The sequence below is a fragment of the Carassius carassius genome, chromosome 19 (assembly GCF_963082965.1).
Source record: "Carassius carassius chromosome 19, fCarCar2.1, whole genome shotgun sequence".
Lineage (NCBI taxonomy): Eukaryota > Metazoa > Chordata > Actinopteri > Cypriniformes > Cyprinidae > Carassius > Carassius carassius.
Window position 1 is genome coordinate 18114738 of NC_081773.1, and position 21106 is coordinate 18135843.

At 37.4% G+C, this 21106-nt stretch overlaps 1 protein-coding gene across 1 annotated transcript in view; it reads right to left on the reverse strand.

Annotated features, from left to right (window-relative positions):
- Positions 1-14482, reverse strand: part of LOC132095269 (exportin-4-like) — a 28952-nt gene extending 14470 nt beyond the window's left edge. Inside the window, exons 1-4 of the mRNA XM_059500098.1 lie at positions 14459-14482; positions 13457-13573; positions 12647-12824; positions 903-1060 (exon numbers count right to left, since the gene is read on the reverse strand). Of these exons, the coding sequence (XP_059356081.1) occupies positions 903-1060; positions 12647-12820 (332 nt within the window). The 5' untranslated portion in view covers positions 12821-12824; positions 13457-13573; positions 14459-14482. The remainder of the gene's footprint in view (positions 1-902; positions 1061-12646; positions 12825-13456; positions 13574-14458) is intronic.
- Positions 14483-21106: the final 6624 nt, after the last annotated feature.

Consider the following 21106-nt stretch of genomic DNA (forward strand, 5'->3'; position numbering starts at 1 on the left):
CTCCCAACTGCGTCTCTAACCCATATCAGATGGACTTAAATTGTAAGCAGAAGAGTTCAATCACGGCAGATTGGCGGACCTGCCACATGGTTTTCCGATGATGCAACTGGAAAAATGCTCCAGGAATAGGTGATTACAGAATGGCAGAGACCGAGAGTGGGAGGAGAGGGGAGAGAGACCCCGACTCACTACGCCTACTTGTTCTCAAATTCCAAACAGCAGTGTATGAGAGAATGTGTGTGTTATTTAAAGCTGCAGAGACATCATTCCATCTTTATAGACATTACAGAGCATTTACAATGCAAGTCCTAACACAAAACTCCGCCAATACATGCAGTAAAATAAAAGGCTGTTTATTTTTAATGAAAACAATTCACAGTATTTCTTTATTTTCATTTAATTAATTGATTCTATAAAAATACATGGAGAAAATAAAGAAATACCACTACAAATATTAGTAGTAGTAGTATTTATTTATTGTCCCCATCCTGCATTTTTGTCCCCTTGTTTTAAAAGTAAATGAGGCAGTAGTTTTGTGACTTGAGATTATGTCAGAATCTCACCCTCAAGAACACGTCCGAGCCATATTTAACAAAAAAGTAACCCCATAAATATAATTAAATTAATAAAATTTGACTTCAAGAGAATTAATCCTGTGTTTAAGATCATAAAAATGTTTAAACAGCTGTAAAATTTCATTACTGGTCCTAACATAATTATGCATAATGTAAATCATTTTATTAACTGCAATGATTTTGGGGTGAAATGTGACCTACATATGTTGTCATTAGGTCCACCTTTGTTAGACAACTACTATGCTGTTATCTAAATACGAAATAACACATTTGTGAATGACAAGTTTATGAGTGCAGTACATGATGGAGGGTTTCAGAGAAACGCACCCATTGATCATGTTGAGCAATCCCTCCACCAGGTGGGCTAGGTAGGTCACCTGAGCGCTCTCATCGGGGAAGATGGGGCCATGCATGGAGGCCAACTGGGCTAGGCACTGAAGGGAATCCTGCGCCATGTCTGAGTCCTCTCTGATCTTCCTGTGCACCTACAAGACAGAGACAAAAACTCTTCAACTCATTACACTGGTGTAAACAGATCCCATTTCTAAAAGCAGAATAAAAGACGCAAGCCTGATACCAGATCATTGACTTTCTGAACTCAAGACTAGATTTTAATGCCAAAACGTATACCTTTAATGATTAACCGACAGCAACATTAACCACACAAAGATCAAGATATCCTAAAATGGACCTAATGATCAACAATCAAAACAGACATCATCGCAGCTCACCAACAGACTGAAATCCTTCTTCTCAGGAGACATGATATCATATGAGCGCATGAGAGAAAAGAAGCAGGAGGTTCTAGAGACTGTAAATGTGACCGTAGGTTTACTCTACAGTGTTAATACCAGACAGGCTCCCTCAAAGAGTCCAGGAGGAACTGCAGACCGGCCCATGGGCAGCTGACAAAACACACAGGCTGGGGAGCTCACACACAGTCTCCCTGAATCACACAGAAAAGCCTCTCTCAGTGACATACAAAAACATACTTTCACTCTCCGCCTCCTCTTTTTCTTCTGCTCTCTCTTATGCACAGATACACAGGTCTGTCTTCGATTTCTCATCTCACGCAAGTCTCTGAAACCTTCTGCTCAGTGGAATAACGAACGGAGGAAAATTGTGGAATACCCCTAACCTTCGCCAATGGCAAAACTAATGAGTCTCGCCACCTGGCCGCCACAACCCAAGCCAATCAATCATATCGGCTTCTCAATTACCAATCCAGTCCGAGGCGTTCAGCAGCTAAAAGAGAGCTACATAGCTGAAGAGATGGCTAAACATTTCTGAACGGACCGACTCGAGTCTCCAGCACATGTGGCTGTTTGGCACACTCCTTTGCTCTTTTTCTTTCCTAAATCCTTGGAATCTTACTCTTGCTCGTCTGTTTGCCAGACGTTCTGGCGGAGATGCTGTGCGAAGGGGTTGAGGGGCACAGAGTTGGACGGAGCCCTCTGAACGATCTGGGAGAATGTGGACGAACCTAAAGCGGCATTTCCCTAACACATACACGGATGAACATCAGCCACTGGGCAAAGTGCTAATGCTAACACACTACAGCATGGCCCTATCTGCAGGAGCGGTGTGAAATCATCTTCTGAGCTGAAGAAGAAAGGGAGGGAGAAAGAGAAGGGGAAAGAGAGAGGAGGGGTGTGAGGGACAGATGAGAGAGAGAACTGGATAGGGAAAGAGAAGAAAGAAAGAGTACAAGGCCAACGCTCTGTGAGCAGCATGCTCTATACAAACAGCTGCGCTGAAGAACATCCACGCCATGCAAACTATGCCAATCGCCTTGAGTCCGACTATAGTTAGAGTCTGGCAGGGGTGAAAGGGGGCATCTAAATCAAAACAAGACAAGGTAGCTCTCCGAATTGAATGCTAGAGAGAGAAGCGACAGGGAGACCTATTAATAAAGAAAAGACAAAGGCTTGTGTCTGTCCACGGGGAGGATTTGATCCTCTCCTGTTTTAAGTCACATTCAGTATGTTCAGATCCTGTTACAAAATCAGAGGCCACAATCAATCACCTCATGACAGCGTTATTCTCAAAGTGCCATAACAATCCCTGATTGTGTTTATACCATAAACAAACCATGCACATGCTCCGAGTCCGAATCTGATCTCGGCTTCTAAAACTTTACTTAGTGCTACACACGTTAGACACAAAATATGAAATTATAAAAGAAAGAATACATACTAAAAAAAGAAATGTATTTAAAAGAATTTTTTTTTAAATTGTGACGCCTTATTCTCAAATAAACAAATAGATAAATACCAATCATATTATCACTGCAATGCACAAAATACTGAAATGAAAAAATATATTAAAAAAAATTTAATCTGTTCAAAATATTTTTATAATAACATAACAGTAATGACAATTAGAATCACTATCATACTGCACCTCAAAATACAAAATTATAAAACAACAGAATATAAAATAAAAAAAATATGTAATGAATACACAAATAAATAGATGTTCTGAATTGATTATATCGCTCTCATTAAATAAATACATATAACTCATTGATGCAAAGCAGAAATATAAATATTAAGTTACAATAAAATAAAATAAAAATATTAAAAAGAATCACTACTAAATTAGAATGAAAAAAAGCAAAAAAGTGAAATGTCTAGACACACTGTAATAAGAATTTGAAGGGAAATGTGCTCGAGTGTCGTGAAAATAAATGTCACAATCCAAATCTTAAGGGGCCTAAATTATAATCTATTTTCGGTTAAGCAATATATATATTTTTTTTCTCTAGCTTTTTATGTGTTTTATATTGAATTGTAACCCAGAGATGTTTTTCTGAGTTTCACCATTTTATGGATGTATAAAAATGTGACTGTTTGTTATTAAATGGGTGAGTATGTGAAGACGGAGGGTGTAAGAACCAACCTAAACTAAAACCACAAACAAAAACACCCTTTAGTCGGTTTGGTTTGTAGGAAAATGTTAGCGCAGACATGGCTTTATTAGGTGCGAAGAGAATATGGGATTTATTTTAAGTCATGCTTTATTTTCTTCATGTTTCCAAACCTCTGAAAAGCAATCAAAGAGGCCAAGAGACCGCTGCTCTTTAGATGGATGGCTTGACCCCTCCTCAGACCACCTGAGGGTGGACTGGAGGCTGTTAACAGGGGCTTCGAATCCAGGGTTCAGAGTCTAATCCTGCAGCTCATCTCTGGTCACCTCTGACCCCGGCAGCGCGTGTCTGGACGCCCCCTCGTCTGTTCAGGGCACAGCTGAGAAGTGAGGACCAACAGCTGACGAGCCAACATACACACACACAGACACCGCTGACAGGCCGACACACGCACACTCACCCTCACTCAATAACTCACCCCTACACTCACTCCTACATCCCCCTGGCATGGGCGTAGAAAAACAACGAGTGTACCACACACAGCTACAAGGAGACTCGTAAAGACACAGAGGGTGTAACAGCTGACCACTCCTCACTCCTTAACAAAAACACTGGAAATACCACTAAACATCACATGGCCCAAACAACTCCCCGAGAGACTGGTACAAAACCGCTGAACATTATGCTCAGCATCAAAGAGATTTAACCCAACTTTCAAACTATCCTAAATTAATTTTTACATTTTGAAATTGGGATTTATATATCATATGAAATAAATAATCTTGTTTGAAAATCTGGAATCTAAGGATGTAAAAAATCTTAATATTGAGAAAATTGCAGTTAAAGTTAGCATTGCATATTATTAATAAAAAATTAAGCGGATATATTTACGGTAGGAAATTTACAAATTATCTTCATGTAACATAATCTGTACCTAATATCCTAATGATTTTTAACAAAAGAAAAAGCAATAATTTTGACCTATGCAATGTTTTTTTTTTTTTGGGGGGGGGGGGGGGGGGGGGATTATTGCTAAATAAGACTGGTTTTGTGGTCCAGGGTCACAAATGTTTCTGAAAGAGGTTTTTATTATTAATTTTTTTACCAACAGTAGTATTGTAAAACAAAATGGTGTAAAATATTAATAGTAATAATAATAATAGTAACTGTTTGCACTTTCATGTTTTTAAAATGCATTAATGTGTGCTTTTTTGTGGAAACCGTGTTTTTTATAGGATTCTTTGATAAATGTAAAGTTCAAATGAACAGCATTTATTTGAAATAGGAATCGTTTGTAGCATTACAAATGTCTTTTCTGTTAGTTTTGATCAATTTAATATGCCCTTAATGATTTTTTTTTTTACTTTTTAAGACTACATATAAATGTATTTACCATCATGGATGCTTTCATGTTTCACATCATTGAACCACAGAAGATTTAATTTGGCTCTTAAACAATGGTAAAATTAGAGGGACTTAAAGGCGGGGCATAGACGACCTACAATGATGTACAGTATTTGAAAAATAACGTTTTTTTAACATTAAAGCATGTCAACATATTCTGTTACACAAAATACACAAATTAATGATCTTTAAAAAAAAAAGCACCATATGACCCCTTTAAAAAATTCATTTAGAAAATTTTTAATTTCTCCATATAAAACTTAGGTTGTTCAATTTTAATTAACAGACGTTGCCGTTTTTGATAATGAACATAGATTTACATCTGCATCCTAACTAAATCTACTACTGTTAACTCGCTAGCTAGCTAACTAGCTACTGCCAAATGTCCATTTCTAAGAGACAAAAATATGTAATATTAATATTGCAGCCTCCACTGCAAACTGTACTGAAGATATTCATCAAAGTCAGGCAACACCAACCTGTTTTATGATTTGAAACAATATCACTCATTAGAAGATTTTTTTTTTCTATTAAGTTATTTATTTTGTTAAGGAAATATCACTGGAAAAGTGTAAAGAATTCAAAAACGTGAGGTGTTTGTCATGTTCGACCATAGAGAGTAGCTTACGATCACAATTAACAGTCTGGTTTAAAAAAAACATTCACTTGGGAGCAAAAATCTGCTTTTAAACTTGAAATTTGAAATTAATCATGATAAATTATTGATCTCGACTGACATTTTTGGCCATAGACAACATATCTATCTGCCATTTCAGTCTGCTTAAAACCCCTAACAGCAAGTCCCAGAAAAGACAAATTAGACACTTATGTTTGAACAGCCCTTGACCTCCAGGTCAGCAGACTGACCCTTGTTAAGAGGGCTGTGCAGTTTGTCGCCAGTTTAGAGATCGCAGCCTCCTCTCAGAAGAGCGGCATGAACGATGAAGCAGCATGTTGGCACCTTGTGGGGTCATTCCTGAGCAGCAGAAGTGAAGGAAAGTAACGTCTAATCTGGCCATAGAAACCACCCAAGACTGATGGTGGAAACTAGAGCATTATTTGGCAGCAGATGCCTCAGGGAGACCGTGTAATGGTAATGGAGAAAGAGCGATTTGGCATGTCCATCAATGATGCCGAGGGTAACCTGACAGAAATGTTCCACACATCGCAACCTAAGGCTCACAGACATTAGTTCTGTGAGACATAACGAGCCATTAGACTGAATTTCTAATGATTAGAAGGTGTACTATGCAGAATGCATGCACAATGCATGATTTTCAGGGGAAAACCGAATATAAAATTTATACTGCTTTAATATAGAGCACATGGAACAAAATGAGTTTGTTCAGCCTGGCCCTTACTAGATCAAACTGGGAACTGCATTAGTGAATACCAATCAAATAATACTGAAAAGAAAATCATTCACTACTCTTGACTGAATCTTAAGCTTTATCTATCTAAAACTTAACATCAAACACACTTTGCATAATTAATGTAATATAATAATTCTCATGATAGATTTGCTTCTCTGTACAATTCAGACAGCACTAATTATCATTCAGGGGGGAAATACAATTATTTATTACCTTATTACCTAATATTTTTCCTTGTAATGTTGTCATTATTGCCGTGAGCAACTCAGACCAACTTCACAGTTGGAAAATGGTTTGCTCTGGGACAGTTGTCACCCACAGATCTGCTTTCAGATGAAAAGCACAAATGTATACATGAGTGCTGAAAGCATGATATACTATATCATATACTACCCCTTCACTGCAGTTCAAAAGTTTTGGGTCAAAAGTTATTAAAATAAATAAATAAATAATAAATATAAAAAAATAATAATAATAAATAAATAAATAAATAAATATATATATATCTATATCTATATATATACATACACGCACACACACACACACACACACACACACACACACACACACACACACACACACACACACACACACAACAGACTTTTATTCATTAATGCTTTAAGCTGATTAAAAGTGACAGTAAAAGGCATTTATTTGTTACAGAAGATTTATTTTTCAAATACTGTTCTAGTGAAATTTCTATTCTTCAAATTCTTGAAAAAAAACCTTGGTTTTCACAAAGAGTTATTTTATGTAATAATGTAAGAAAAACAATGTGTCATAATACTTAGTTTTTCTGGTGAGCACAAGAGAATTTTCAAAAAGTAAAAAAAAAAAAAAAAAAACCTTACTGACCCCAAATAATTTTTATATCATCTATATACAAAATAAATGTTTGTTTTTTTTCTTAAATCATCACATAGGCCAGAGTCCTCCATCTTTGACCACTGCTTCTAAGGCAACATATAATAATCTGCTGTAGCTCACTTCTTCTAAACATGCCTTTTATTTCGAACTGCTAAATATTTATTCATAACTTATAGTTTGATGCTGTGTCATTGACCTTTTTTTTTTTTTTTTTAGAAGAATAAAAGCAGAAAGAAATAATATGAGAGGAATAAACAGAGGACTAGGGGAAGCAGGTATCGAAGGAACAATGTCTTAAATGAGGTAAAAAGCAGAAAAGAGCCATTTCCAAGCAGGAGGTTGATAGAATAAATGTATAAGTTGGTACTCACAGTGAAGAAAAGGTCCATGACTCTGTGGTCTAGAAGAGATTCCCTCCAGGACTCGGTTGGCTTAAGCATGACATTCTGAGTCGCTTCAAACATGGCAATGTAGTGCCTCCCCAGTGACACCTCAGTTAAGGGCAATAGCAAAAGCAGAAAGGATAAGGAAAGATTTTTCTAACCCCCTTTTCTTTCTGTCACTTCTCTCTGGCCGTGCAGTCCTGGACTAAAAAGAGTGTGGAAAAATGCTGCAGTGAATTCCCAGCGTCTGTTTTCTGCAGCTCCTTCTCGATCACTCTTCTTCAAAGGCACCGTTACTACTATACAATCGTGCTGTCCCCTCCCACTAAATGTTTGCCTCAAAATCTCCTACTTTCCATATGTAGCAAACTGGGAAAAGAGATGGAGGTAAAAAAAGGAACGCCAAAAAGGAGGAGAGGCAGAGAGAGAAAAGCCTCCCACAGGAATGTCTGATCAAAGCCAGTTACCGGCAAAGGCCACGCATTCCTCTGGGCCGGACCCACAGTCACTCCCAGCAGACAAATGCAAGCGCTCTCTCATTCTCTCTCTCACACTCACACTCTCTCACACACACACACACACACACACACACACACACACACCATTACAGTATCTGCTCACGTCTACCATATACAGCCGCATATGTCAAAGAAAATCATGTGGCGACTCACCTACGCATTCACTAAGCAGACACCAGAGAGAACCAGATGGCAAACTGGAATGAGTGTGCTGGAGTGTTACACACCTCTGCCTGTGTCCGTCCTGAGCAGACCTGACTTTACGGCCTCTTAAAAATAGCAAGGGGCCGGCAGAACTCTGAGTGACCCGTGTTGAGGAGAGAATGGGCCTTGAGGGAGAGTTGCCGGAGCTTGTGCGGGCTGATAGCAGCCTGCCACATGAGCGCAGCAGGGAGAGACTGACTGACGGATGGACGGGGCGCAGGGGATAAACCAGCCGGTCACTTAATGTCACTTGGAGCCATTGCTGGAAAAGTGTGCGAGCGTATGAAAAACTGGGAGGGTGACTAAAGATATGACCTACTGTAACCCAACCCGGACTTACTCACAGTCACAAACGCACATGCCTCGTTTCCACCAGCCCTCGCCCCAGCTGCTGAAGACACCAAACACATGACCAACTCAGAAATCGACTAGGGCTGACATAGGGTTACGTTCACCTGATGTGTTCACAACTACAACTTCGTACAATAGAATAACAGACAAGGGGTGTGAATGTTTTGAGCTGTCAGCAAATCAAATCTATTAACAAACTAATAATCTCAATTAGATTTAAAAGTGATTTCCGTAAATTAGTTTACCTACCGGTATATAGAACAGTGATTCAATTCAGTAACCGTTTAAAAGAAATCCAATCAAAATAACACTTAGTGTTTCCCATTAATTACCTAGAACTGTGATGGCATTCGAGCTCGAGTCTAATCGGTCCAGAAAATATTTTACACAATATTTGTACATATTACTTTGGCAAAGCACCTGTCAACTGATATTATAATTATCAAATCACAAAAAGGCTGCAATTTAATAAAACAGAATGAAATCGCTGCACTGTATACATTTACATGCATACATTATACATGGTCTGGTTTTCACAGAGTCTCGGTTCACAGTAAATGTTGCAATTTGAACTGATTACAGTATTTCAATTAATTTGTAATGAGAAGCTTTTAAAAAACACTGTTGTTACAGAAACTTAAAGATCTTGCCATTTTCTGAAAAAAATAAAGGGTTTAACACTTGCAAGTGAAATTAAGACCTAATAATATATAATATACAATTTTACACTGCATTTGTATTACAATTACAATATATTTCGCTACTGATAATAATAATAATAATAATAGTAGTGTTATTTTATTCAAATTGTTTGGCTTCCTAAAACACCAGTGTGAAGTCTCACAGAATTGGTAACTGTGACTAGAAAGTTATACAATCTAACTACTAGATGTTTTGGGGGACACTCAAGACCACGTATGCGAATAAAGACAACGAAAAGCAATATCAATGAAATAATTTGAATGTGTACCACAACAAAAAGTTTCCAGTTTCAACACAAAGAAAAAATTTCAGTGATAGCCACTGCAACAAGCTGGCAACTGCACAATTCAGAGGCATAATTCAGATGGAACTGCAATCTGCAAAATACGCTTTCCTTCACCGAAATCACTGAATACATGTATATTTGCAGCTCTGTAGAAATTAATGGTTGATATATTGGCAGGGCAGATTAATCAAAAGTGGACACTGAAGTGAAAGAAGTGAATGGAGTGTTGTAAGTAGTAGCTGAATGTGAGCAAAAGATAGTGTGTTGAGCTCAAGACTGCAGACTGAATCAATCAGGAGGCATTCAGCGAACATAATGATTATGAGAGTGCTGAGAGCTGCCTGGAGCCAAAGAACAGAGAAGAGATCCAAGTCTATTAGGAAGTCTGAGTGTCACATCCTCCCTCTTAAGATTCCCCTCACACCCCAGGAATGCCCTCCTCTCCGTTGTCAGGCCCGGGACAGTGGTCTTACAAAGCTCTGCTCCACTTCTGCATTCGTGTTAGACATAAGCAGTGGCACACAGCCGTCTGTCATCTCGCTCTACCATTCAGAGCACCTGACCGGCTCAAAGCCCGGCCAACTCCCCCCCCCACAGGGTCACTAGGGCCATGGACATGCAGTCCTGCAGACATTAAGGGAATCACATGTTTAGGATTCACACAAATGACATGTACATGCGTCAAGTGGGAGTGTGTCATGGACAAATGACATGCATGCCATGGCCTTGGCTACTGAGAGATGCCGGCTCTTTGAAGAAAGAGTCTAAGCGGCTGTCAGGAATGGAAACTAAAACACACACACACACACTAGAGATGGGTCATGACTGCAGTTACGATGTATCAAATACATAATTATTTAAAATATATTAAAATGTAAATATATTTAAATATAAATATATAAAAACTATTTTATATACCGGTACACAACCATTCAAAAGTTTGCAGTCAATGAGATTTTTTTTAAAAGAAATGAATTTTAATCTGCAAGTATGTATTAAATTAATCAAAAAAGTGACAGTTAAAATATTACGAAAGATTTATATTTTAAATAAATGCTGTTCCTTTTTAACCTTTTATGAAACGTTCTAAAAAAATGCATCACACGCTAAAATGTGATAATTTTACACAAATCTTAAGTTAACTGTTTTCAACATAATATGACTAACATTATAATAATAATAAGTGAAGTGAAGTGACATTCAGCCAAGTATGGTGACACATACTCAGAATTCGTGCTCTGCATTTAACCCATCCAAATTGCACACACACAGAGCAGTGAACACACACACACACTGTAAACACACACCCGGAGCAGTGGGCAGCCATTTATGCTGCGGCGCCTGGGGAGCAATAATAATAATAATAATATCATAAATGTAATGTTTCCTGAGCACCAAATTCAGCTTGGCCATAAAAAGAATAAATTACATTGTATAACTAATTAAAATAGAAAACTGTTATTTTAAAATTTTATAATATTTAATTTATTAAAATAATAATATTTAATACGTAATTTATTATTTATGCTTAATGTATTGATCAAATAAATTTATAGATACAGTCATGGTGAGCATAATATGTTTTCAAAAAGAATCCTTCATCTTAGTTATATATAATTGTAACTATATATAATCTTAGTATAATCTTAATATCTAATCTTAGTTAAAATAATCACATTTTGGTGCATTGCGAGGTTGACTGGTTATGTGTGTGTCTATATTTATAACATTAAATAAACAATGATAATAATACATAAGTTTAACAAGATTGACCAGTTCATCTACACATTTATCTTGTGTGTGTGTGTATATATAATTCTTTATTCTATTGCATTTAAAGTGTGCTTTGATTAGAGTGTTGTGAATGCAAGTCTTGTATTGACTAACACATTAAAGAACAGATTAATTGACTACTCATTCATGCAACTTATCAAAGTCAATTTTAAAATTTAACACTAACACACTCTGTCCTTTCTCTGTCCTTAACAAATGTGTTCTTGGTATCAAAGAACTATCTTCCTCCAGCACCCAGAGGGTAATTAATATGACTTGAAACTATGCAAACACATCAATGCACAAACGGCCGGCCGACATTCCAGCCCAGCACTCAATGAGCTGTGTGTTTTAAGGCACACTGATTGAGCACGATAAGGGCTTGGCACAGGCCTCCTTTGTAAGTGATATGTGACCCTGGTTGGCACAGACGCCAGCTCAGATCTCTTTAAAGAGACACAGAGACACAAAGTCAGCCTGAGTGGGATTAACGCCTCACAGAGCTAAAACACACACAAAAGCACACGCACCATCAATCACAGCTCATGATTTAGTACTAGCACACGTGAATAGTAAATAATTATGACATGCAAAAGCACAAACAAAACTACGGCGAGACAAGATCATTAAAATGATCTTATCCACTGGTGGTGGCGCAGTGGATAAGACACATGGCTTTGGTGTGAGAGACGCGGGTTCGAATCCACTGTGAGACACCAATGTGTCCCTGAGCAAGACACTTAACCCCTAGTTGCTCCAAAGGGGAAGCGACCTCTCACATAAATATAGCAATTGTAAGTCGCTTTGGATAAAAGCGTCAGCTAAATGAATAAATGTAATGCAATGTAATGTTAAAAAAACCTTTACAAATGTATGCGAATATATTCAAATAAATTCAACCGTGGGACAAACTTTCTAATTCATCAAGATCCAAATCAATCATGAGCACAAAAATGCTGAAGAGCTTCGAATTTTGAGGCTTCAAGCAGGTATAAAAATTTGCTCTCAAAATTTACATGCAAGATCTTTTTTTTTTTTAAACGAGCAACAAGAAATGTGCCTGGATCTGATTCTGTGTTCACGGTTATTTTGCAAAGAAATGTTAAGAAGGTTAAGAATGATTATCACATTATAGCTTGTCTATTATTAATCCAAAAATAAGTCACAGTTAATTGTCTTTCCTAACCCTTGTGGCTCTAAAACATTCCTGGCTGCAGTCCAGGTCTAGTGTTTCCTAGTGCTCACAGGAAGTCTAGCCTGCATCACCTCTCTCGACTTTCCTCTAAATTTACATGTAAAAAAGACAAGGATACAAACATACACACAAATATAAAAAGTCACCAAAATGTTTTCATGAAAGGATATGATTGGGTGGAAGGAAGTTCCAGCTGAGCACTTGATTGGCCAGCGCAAGGTAGCGCTGGAAAACACAGGACATCTGAGCGTTGAGGTTCTCCCTCCGACTGAACTCCTGCAGGACCTCCATAGTGAGCATGAAGATCTGCCTGAGATCATCCTCCTGCAACACACACACACACACTCATCATAAAAGACACAAGCAGTTAAGTTAACACAGGGTACTGGTACTAATTTCAAGAATCAATTCCACAAGATTCAAATAAATTCAGCTTACATTTGAGAATACTTCAGTTATAATGTAATGTAAACATAATTCTGCATATATACGGTATGAGTACAACATTTCAGATTATGGTTGTTTTTTTACCTAAAACTAAGCCATAATATAAAAGTAGAAAAAACATTTTATTTCTGATAGTTGCAACATTTTTCATTTTCATTTATTGTTTAGTACTAAAATACATTAAAAAAAAACTAAAAACAAATAAAAATGCAAAACAATTATATCAACACAAAATACCCCCCAAAAAAACTTTACATAAAAATAAAATAAAAAATTATAGAAAAGGTTATAAAAGTATAAAATTAAACCGGAATATATAATCTATTTCTAAATATTAACAAAAAATAAAACATTGTCAGTGATTTAATATCAATGAAACATTCATATAACATGAATATTTCTAAATGTTTTTGGCTATAGCAGGTTAACATACAAATAAAATCACAGAGCACAGGGACTATACACCTAACAAAGGACACACTCTGAATGATTGGGACAGAAGGACAGACCTGAAAGATACGTTTGCAGCTTCCGTGAAACTCCATACTGAGGCCAATGTTACTGGTCTTATTGGAGCTGGAGAACTCACTCAACAGAGCTGTTAGGATGGAGCAGGCCAGTGTTTGCTAGCAGGACAGACACACAGTGATAAACATTACTTTCCATCAAGGCACAAGACAAAATGGTTTAATATCTCAGGAAACATGTCTAAGACACTGATTCAGCTGTTTAAATGACCTATTTTAATTGAAATACCTATTTCAATACTGGTACATAATATGAAATAAGGACAGTAGTTTTCCAAAGGCTTCATTTTTGCTGTATAAAGTATTATCACAAGAAGACTTTTAAATTTGACCACGGATTAAATCTTTAACTTTACTTTGAACAAATGCAAAACATAAAACCTGAGCGCCCTCTGCAGGACACAATGTGTACAATGTTTTTTTCCATGGAGCACTTTTTACAATTTTGTTCAGGAATACTTGTGGCCATAAATCATTTTTAGGATGAATGGTCGAAATTCAGGGACACACTGGCACTTAAACTTAACAGAAAATCACATGTCACAGTACAACACATAAGAGCGTCCCCACATGTTCTGACAAATAGATTTTCATGTTTTCACATTAAAAAAAATTGTTTTAACTTCTTTAAGATTACTGATAAGGTTTAAATTCGTTATTTAATGATTTATTTTTTTCCCATATAAACCACATTCATGAGAAGAAAAATATATAATAAATAATTAAACTAATTCCCAAAACCTTTGACAGATTTTAGGAAAATACATACCTGTTATACAAAATATATTAATGAACATTACATTATATTCATAACTATTTGAACATTGTGATGTTTGCCCAGCCCTGCTTTTCAAATAGCAGACTACCAATAATATTACTAACCAAAATAATCGCTTATTTACTGAAGGGCGTTTAATAGGCCTTGAATGCTGAATTATATATTTAACTATCACAGCTTTGATCCATGTGATCCAGAAGTCTTACCACTGTGGGATTGCCGCTGCTGATGAGCTGGCCGACCTCATGGAAGATGCTCTTACAGTTGATAGATTTGTCAAGAGAGCCTCTCTTCACTATTACTGCTACGGCTAACAGGATCTGCTCTCGAACATACTTTTGCAGACTGCAGGGAACAGAGAGAAATTTACACAAGGTCAGGTAAGAGATGGAAATGGCTTCAGAGGTTATCCAGAGGTACAAGCACATGTTGGCACGTTTTATATGTTCATTCACACACTTACTTGGGCCTCTGTAAGACGTAGGTGAGGAGGAATGTTCTGAGGGACTCGATGCTGTTCTTTTCCAGAAGGATCCACTCTCGAACCACGGCCTCCATGATGGCTGTGGCGGCCTGGAACAACACATAGTCCACTTTACTAGTCTCTGTGGAAAGAGAAAGACAACATTGATTTATTATTCTTTATTCACTTATTATTGATCTTAAAATATTTCACACTCTAAACAAAGTTTGATATGTTTGATAGTTTAGCCGTTAAAACGCTTTAAGGCTCTAATAAAAATCAAGCAAAATCGAAAAAAATATATGGTGTGAACCTGTTTTTTTTTTTTTTTTAAAACAAAATCAGGCCTAAGCAAAATTCATTTTCCGAAAGAGTTAACACTGTTGGAAACACTGACATGTTTTTCATGTTTAATACTGTAAATCATTACCATGTGATCAGATACTTTCCTAACTGCGGTTTTCTGACAATTGATAAATTATTTCATTATAGTTGATCAATTAACCTTTAGCAGACCTATAAATTCGAAATGTACAGTGTGTGCTTTCTGAGAAAGACGAGCAAGTCACTGGTGACCTGTAAGAGTTTTAAACATGGAGAGGAAGAAATTATGGGAAGAACCAAGACTCAATCAGCACAGTAGAGTCAGTACTTGTTCAAGTGTCTGTGAGAACTGAGCGCTGAGACTCACCGAGGATGTGTTTGCAGATGGCAAAGGGGGATTTTGACTTCCTGAAGGAGAGGAATATGTGCTCTGCATGCTGCCTCTGTTCTGTGCTTACCATGGACGGCGGTGCCTGTCAACATTCATAAGAGGGGTTAAACATTTGGGTTTTTGAACACGTTGCACTGGTCAACATTAAATATCCTATATGCAGACCAAAACAATCAAACCAAACATGAGTTTGTATTCATTTAAACCAATCTTTATTCAATTATTACACACACTACAGTTTAAAAACATCAGTAGGATTTTTGCAACATGCTGTGTTTACCTGTGTGTAAAGTTCTGGGCCGGGTTTCCCGATAACGATTGATCTTAGCGCTTAAGAGTGTTTTCTACGAGTAATTTTACGATCGTTCGTTATTGTTTGACGTGTGTTTCCCAACATTGCACGTAAAGCAATCGCACAGCTGTGCTTCAAGTCCTACGTAGGAGTCGCTCTCCGTTTGTCAAGTGCTGAAATGTCATCTTATAGACGGTTTCATTGGGCGCACGCGCTTGGCCCTACGTTAACTTCAGGTCTGGCTGCAGTGCCGTCTACAAACGCAGTTAAAAGTTAAGGTGATGAGTAGACTGAAGTTGGGCTCAGGTGGTTGTGATGTGGGATGTGTTTCCCATACATTTATTTATTTTTGGAGACTCGCCACGATTTTAAAACTAAACGATTTTCCCAAATGCTTTGTTGAATAAACATGAGCACGTACTGCACGTTTAATAATAATAATTCCTTACATTTATATGTTTAAATATCAAAACGAGGCACAGGTGTTTTTATATCGCTGTATTTCTGAAGGAAGACTTGCATGTTATATGCCTGATAAAGCAGCATTTGTGAGCGTAGCTCTGCTTCATTTACAGCTGTTACTGGGGAAACCTCTATTTCTCGCGCTTTAAAACATCTCTTGCTTAACATTTCTTCCATGTTTTATTTTTAATAGTAAATCCCATTTGTTTACCAAAAAATAAAGTTTGCTTAATTTTCAATATTTAAAAGAAAATCTAAATGAATGTTTTATGCCTTCATTTGATAACCAGAAAAATGTAAATACACAACAGAATTTCTGAGGGGAAAAAAACATTTCGTAATTTTTTAAAGAAAAATTTAATAAATTAAGTTGTTTTTATGTATTTAAATAATTACACATGCTAAAAAAAATCAAACATATGGTGAAAAAATAAAACATTTCATAGGGCCCTAAACATGTAATTTTTTTTTTACTTTTAATAAATTGCTGTGAAAATGTATATGTGTTATGATTTAAATTAATTAGACATGCTTTTTGATTACCGTAATATAATTAAATTTAACCATTAAAAATAAAACAGAAAAAAATGGAATCCAGAAAAATTAAAACGGAATTTGGAAAAATTTCCCTAAACAATTAAAAAAAAAAAAAAGTAATAAGTAGTGAAGTTACTTTTCAAATGCAGTTACTAGTAATCTCATTACAATTTACAGAAATAACTAGTAACTAATTAAATTTTTTGAGTAACTAACCCAACACTGTACACACATCACCTGACATGTTAAACTAGGCATATAAAACCAATAGGAAGATGCAGAACTCTGGAGTTGTGTGAAGTGCCTTCCTGCTTCAAACGCTCCACCATAATCCCCATTCCAAAGAAACCCAAGATAACAGGACTTAACGACTACAGACCAGTGGCTCTAACGTCTGTCGTCATGAAGTCGTTTGAAAAACTGGTTCTGGCTTATCTGAAGGACATCACTGGACCCTTACTGGACCCCCTGCAGTTTGCGTACCGAGCAAACAGGTCCGTGGATGATGCAATCAACATGGCATTGCACTTCATCCTGCAACATCTGGACAAAACAGGGACTTATGTGAGGATCCTGTTTGTGGACTTTAGTTCGGCTTTCAACACCATCATCCCAACAACCCTCCAGACCAAACTGACCCAGCTCTCTGTTCCTAGCTCTATCTGTCAGTGGATCACCAGCTTTCTGACAGATAGGCAAAAGTTAGTGAGACTGGGGAAATTCATGTCAAACAGCTGCTCCACCAACACTGGTGCCCCTCAGGGATGTGTTCTCTCCCCTCTGCTCTTCTCCCTGTACACCAACGACTGCACCTCTAAAGACCCCTCTGTCAAGCTGCTGAAGTTTGCAGACGACACTAGTCATCGGCCTCATCCAGGACGGTGACGAGTCTGCTTACAGACAGGAGGTTGAGCAGCTGGCTGTCTGGTGCAGTCTTAACAACCTGGAGCTGAATACGCTCAAAACAGTGGAGATGATTGTGGACTTTAGGAGAAACCCCCCTGCACTTTCCCCACTCACCATCATGAACAGCACTGTGACTGCAGTGGAGTCATTCAGATTCCTGGGAACCACCATCTGTCAGGACCTGAAGTGGAACAATCACATTGGCTCCATTGTGAAAAAAGCCCAACAAAGGTTGTACTTCCTTCGCCAGCTGAGGAAGTTTAACCTGCCACAGGAGCTGCTGAAACAGTTCTACTCAGCCGTCATTGAGTCAGTCCTGTGTACTTCAATTACTGTCTGGTTTGGTTCAGCTACAAAATCAGATATCAGAAGACTACAGAGAACTGTTCGGACTGCTGAAAGGATTATTGGTGCTCCCCTGCCCACCCTCCAAGAACTATACACATCCAGAGTGAGGAAAAGGACTCAGAAATACACTCTGGATCCCTCACATCCAAGTCACCCCATCTTTGAACTTTTGCCATCCGGCCGCAAATACAAGAACAGCAAGGCACAAGAATAGTTTCTTACCCCAGGCAATCTACCCCATGAACAGTTAAATGTTTCCCACTTAAACTTATGCAAAAATGTGCAATATCCTTATATTTATTTGTTACCCCTCCATCCCAGAACATTCCTGCATCTCACTCAATCCTATTGCATTATCATTTATAGCACAATTGTTTATACACTTATTTATTTGCCAATTTGTAATTCTCCTGTAAATTTTTTTTTTTTTGTCTGTGTGTTGTTGTCTCTGTTTACTGGAAGCTTATGTCACTAAAACAAATTCCTTGTATGCGCAAGCATACTTGGCAATAAAGCTCTTTCTGATTCTGATTCTGATTCAGAAGAAACATTTTCCAGAAGGCACTGGACGAATGTGCTACGTACACACAAATATCAAATGCCACTTGCTGGTTGAAGAATATCAGCCTAGGCTAGAAGCACAACTAAATTATACACGGTCAACTTTTCTGAATCCTGCAGACTTCTGCTTCATTTGCTCCACAGTCTCAATCCTGTCTGATGCCATGGAAATCTCAACATGACCATTCTTACAAATAAAGCTTCTTTATTGGCATCAATGGTTCCATGAAGAATGTTTAACATTTCCATTCCACAAAAGGTTCTTTATAGGGAAAAACAGTTCTTAAGATTTTTTAAACACTCTTCGCACTAAAAAGAGGTTCCTGCTTCATGAAACTGTTCCATGAAAGCTTCTTAGATTCAAAATGATTCTTCTATGGCACTGCTGTTAAAACACACTTTTAACTAACCATGCATGCCCAAGCTTCACAAAGACCAGTTTAGAGATCTTTATTGATATGACATATTACCAATTGTACAAAACATTAGTAGATTAGCTTGTTACAGCCTTAATTTCATTTAGTTTATCAGTATGACATTCACTTTAAACCAAGATGACGCAAAAGTCACGGTCAGATTATGCCTGTGGCGATGTTGTGACCAACTGGTACAAACAAAATGGGTATGTTTGTTTTTCAGATAACATTCTCTTCTGCATTTAATTTAGGGTTATAACACATTCAGCTTCACACAGGTACTGAAGGTACTTTTTTTTTTATAAAGGTGGTTTGACCCCTGGTAGACAAAAGACAACAGCACAGCCATCCCTAAAAGTGCTGACATGCACATGTGTGCTTTTTATTATTTAACATCTCCCAGTGATATCAACACAAGGTCAGTTAGTTACGATATGATGTTCAATATGGTCATGAAGAGCTATGGAACCCTTAAAGAAAACATGAAGCAAAAGTATCTGTTTATATGAATGTCACTTTTCCCATGAATGACTAAAAATGCATTCTAGCAATACTGAATCTGGTCAGTTGAACATCTTGATAATAAATCTTCACTTATTAGCACACTAAATTCAATTCATCCATCTTTTGATTCTATATCTTGAAAAATGACGGTAGTGATACTTTCATTACTTTTGATACATTTTCAAAATCCAACCACAGCCTTGTTGAGATATAATGTACTTCCTATTTAATATCAATAATTTATGCCATACGCTTAAATTAAATTGGCCAACCTTCTCCATAAATATAAATTTCTCCAATTAAAATACAGCTAAAGACAGCTAAATCCAGTTGCAATACCACTAAATGTTTTTATTTGTGAAATTAAGATTAAAACACTGGACTAAAAGCTTTTTAAGAGTTAAAAAAAAAAAAAAAAAAAAAAAAAGAACAGCACATGTCCTGCTCTCAACTTTAAACGAGCTCACTATGTAGCTAGTCAACTCTTATAACGGAATAAATGCAAGGATTGGGTGTTATTATGAGATAAACAAGAAGCTAAAAGTTTCTCTTTTGTCTCTGGTCTGCTTAAGTCTTACTAAACATGTGCTTGAGCAAACATGCGGCTGAATCAACAGCGTGTGTAACTCCAGCAGCTGATGGAGAAACTCCAGCAGACAAACTTCAACTCATCCTGCGCGCTTTCACGAAGCTGGAGGATCAAACTAGGCCTCTGAGATACAACACCTGAGCTCACAGCGACCATTGCAAACACTGACTGTGTCACCGGAGCTGTGCTGTTCGGCGGAGCTGATGAAGAGGCTGATGAAGGTGATGGTGGCTGCGCTGAGTTTAGCGGGATGGAGAGAGTCGAGCACTGCGCCACGCACCGCTCCGCGTTTATCGAGTCTTTCGCCGCCAACCGACGAGCCGCGAGACTCTCTCAGAGTGAACCCCCCACACAGAGCTAACAGCACACTGACAGAGATGTGAAAACGGCGGCGATATGCTCACCATTAAAACTTTGGCAGCGCTTTCCAGCTGTGAAATCACTTCTGGTGCACCGACCGCCGCCATCATGGTCGTTCTTCAATGACGCGCCATGCACTGCATTGTGGGATTAAGCAGCACTTCGGTCCAGCGAGTTCACAGGCGGGCACTTTGTGCCACTAGAAGAGGTTATGTAACAGCCTACATGGCAATGTGCTATACCTTTTGATCATTTTGTTTTAAGGTAAAATCTGACTTGTAGTTTTTAACTGAATTCATAAGTGCTTGTTTACATTTTAAGGATTGCATTTGACGTAGACAAAATTGAATTTTTAGACAGCACTGTCAATTTCTGCTAGCGTTTATCTTATTAGTATTTAACTCCATAACCAATTTATTCCCCCAAAAATTCACAGTTATGTGAGCAGGTGCATTTTTATTCACAACTGTAACTGGTGGAATATTACAGAGTAAAAAGTGATTATAAAATAAATGTACAATATTTTTATTTTTAGGTGGTTGTGGATAGGGAATGATAATGCATCATTTATTTGCACTATTTGTACTTAATGTACTAATACCTCAAACCATGCAGTTATAATAACAAAAAGGTTTTGATACTAATCACAGCTAATCTGTTTTCATTCTTATGGTGACAAAAGTGGTATTCACATTATGATA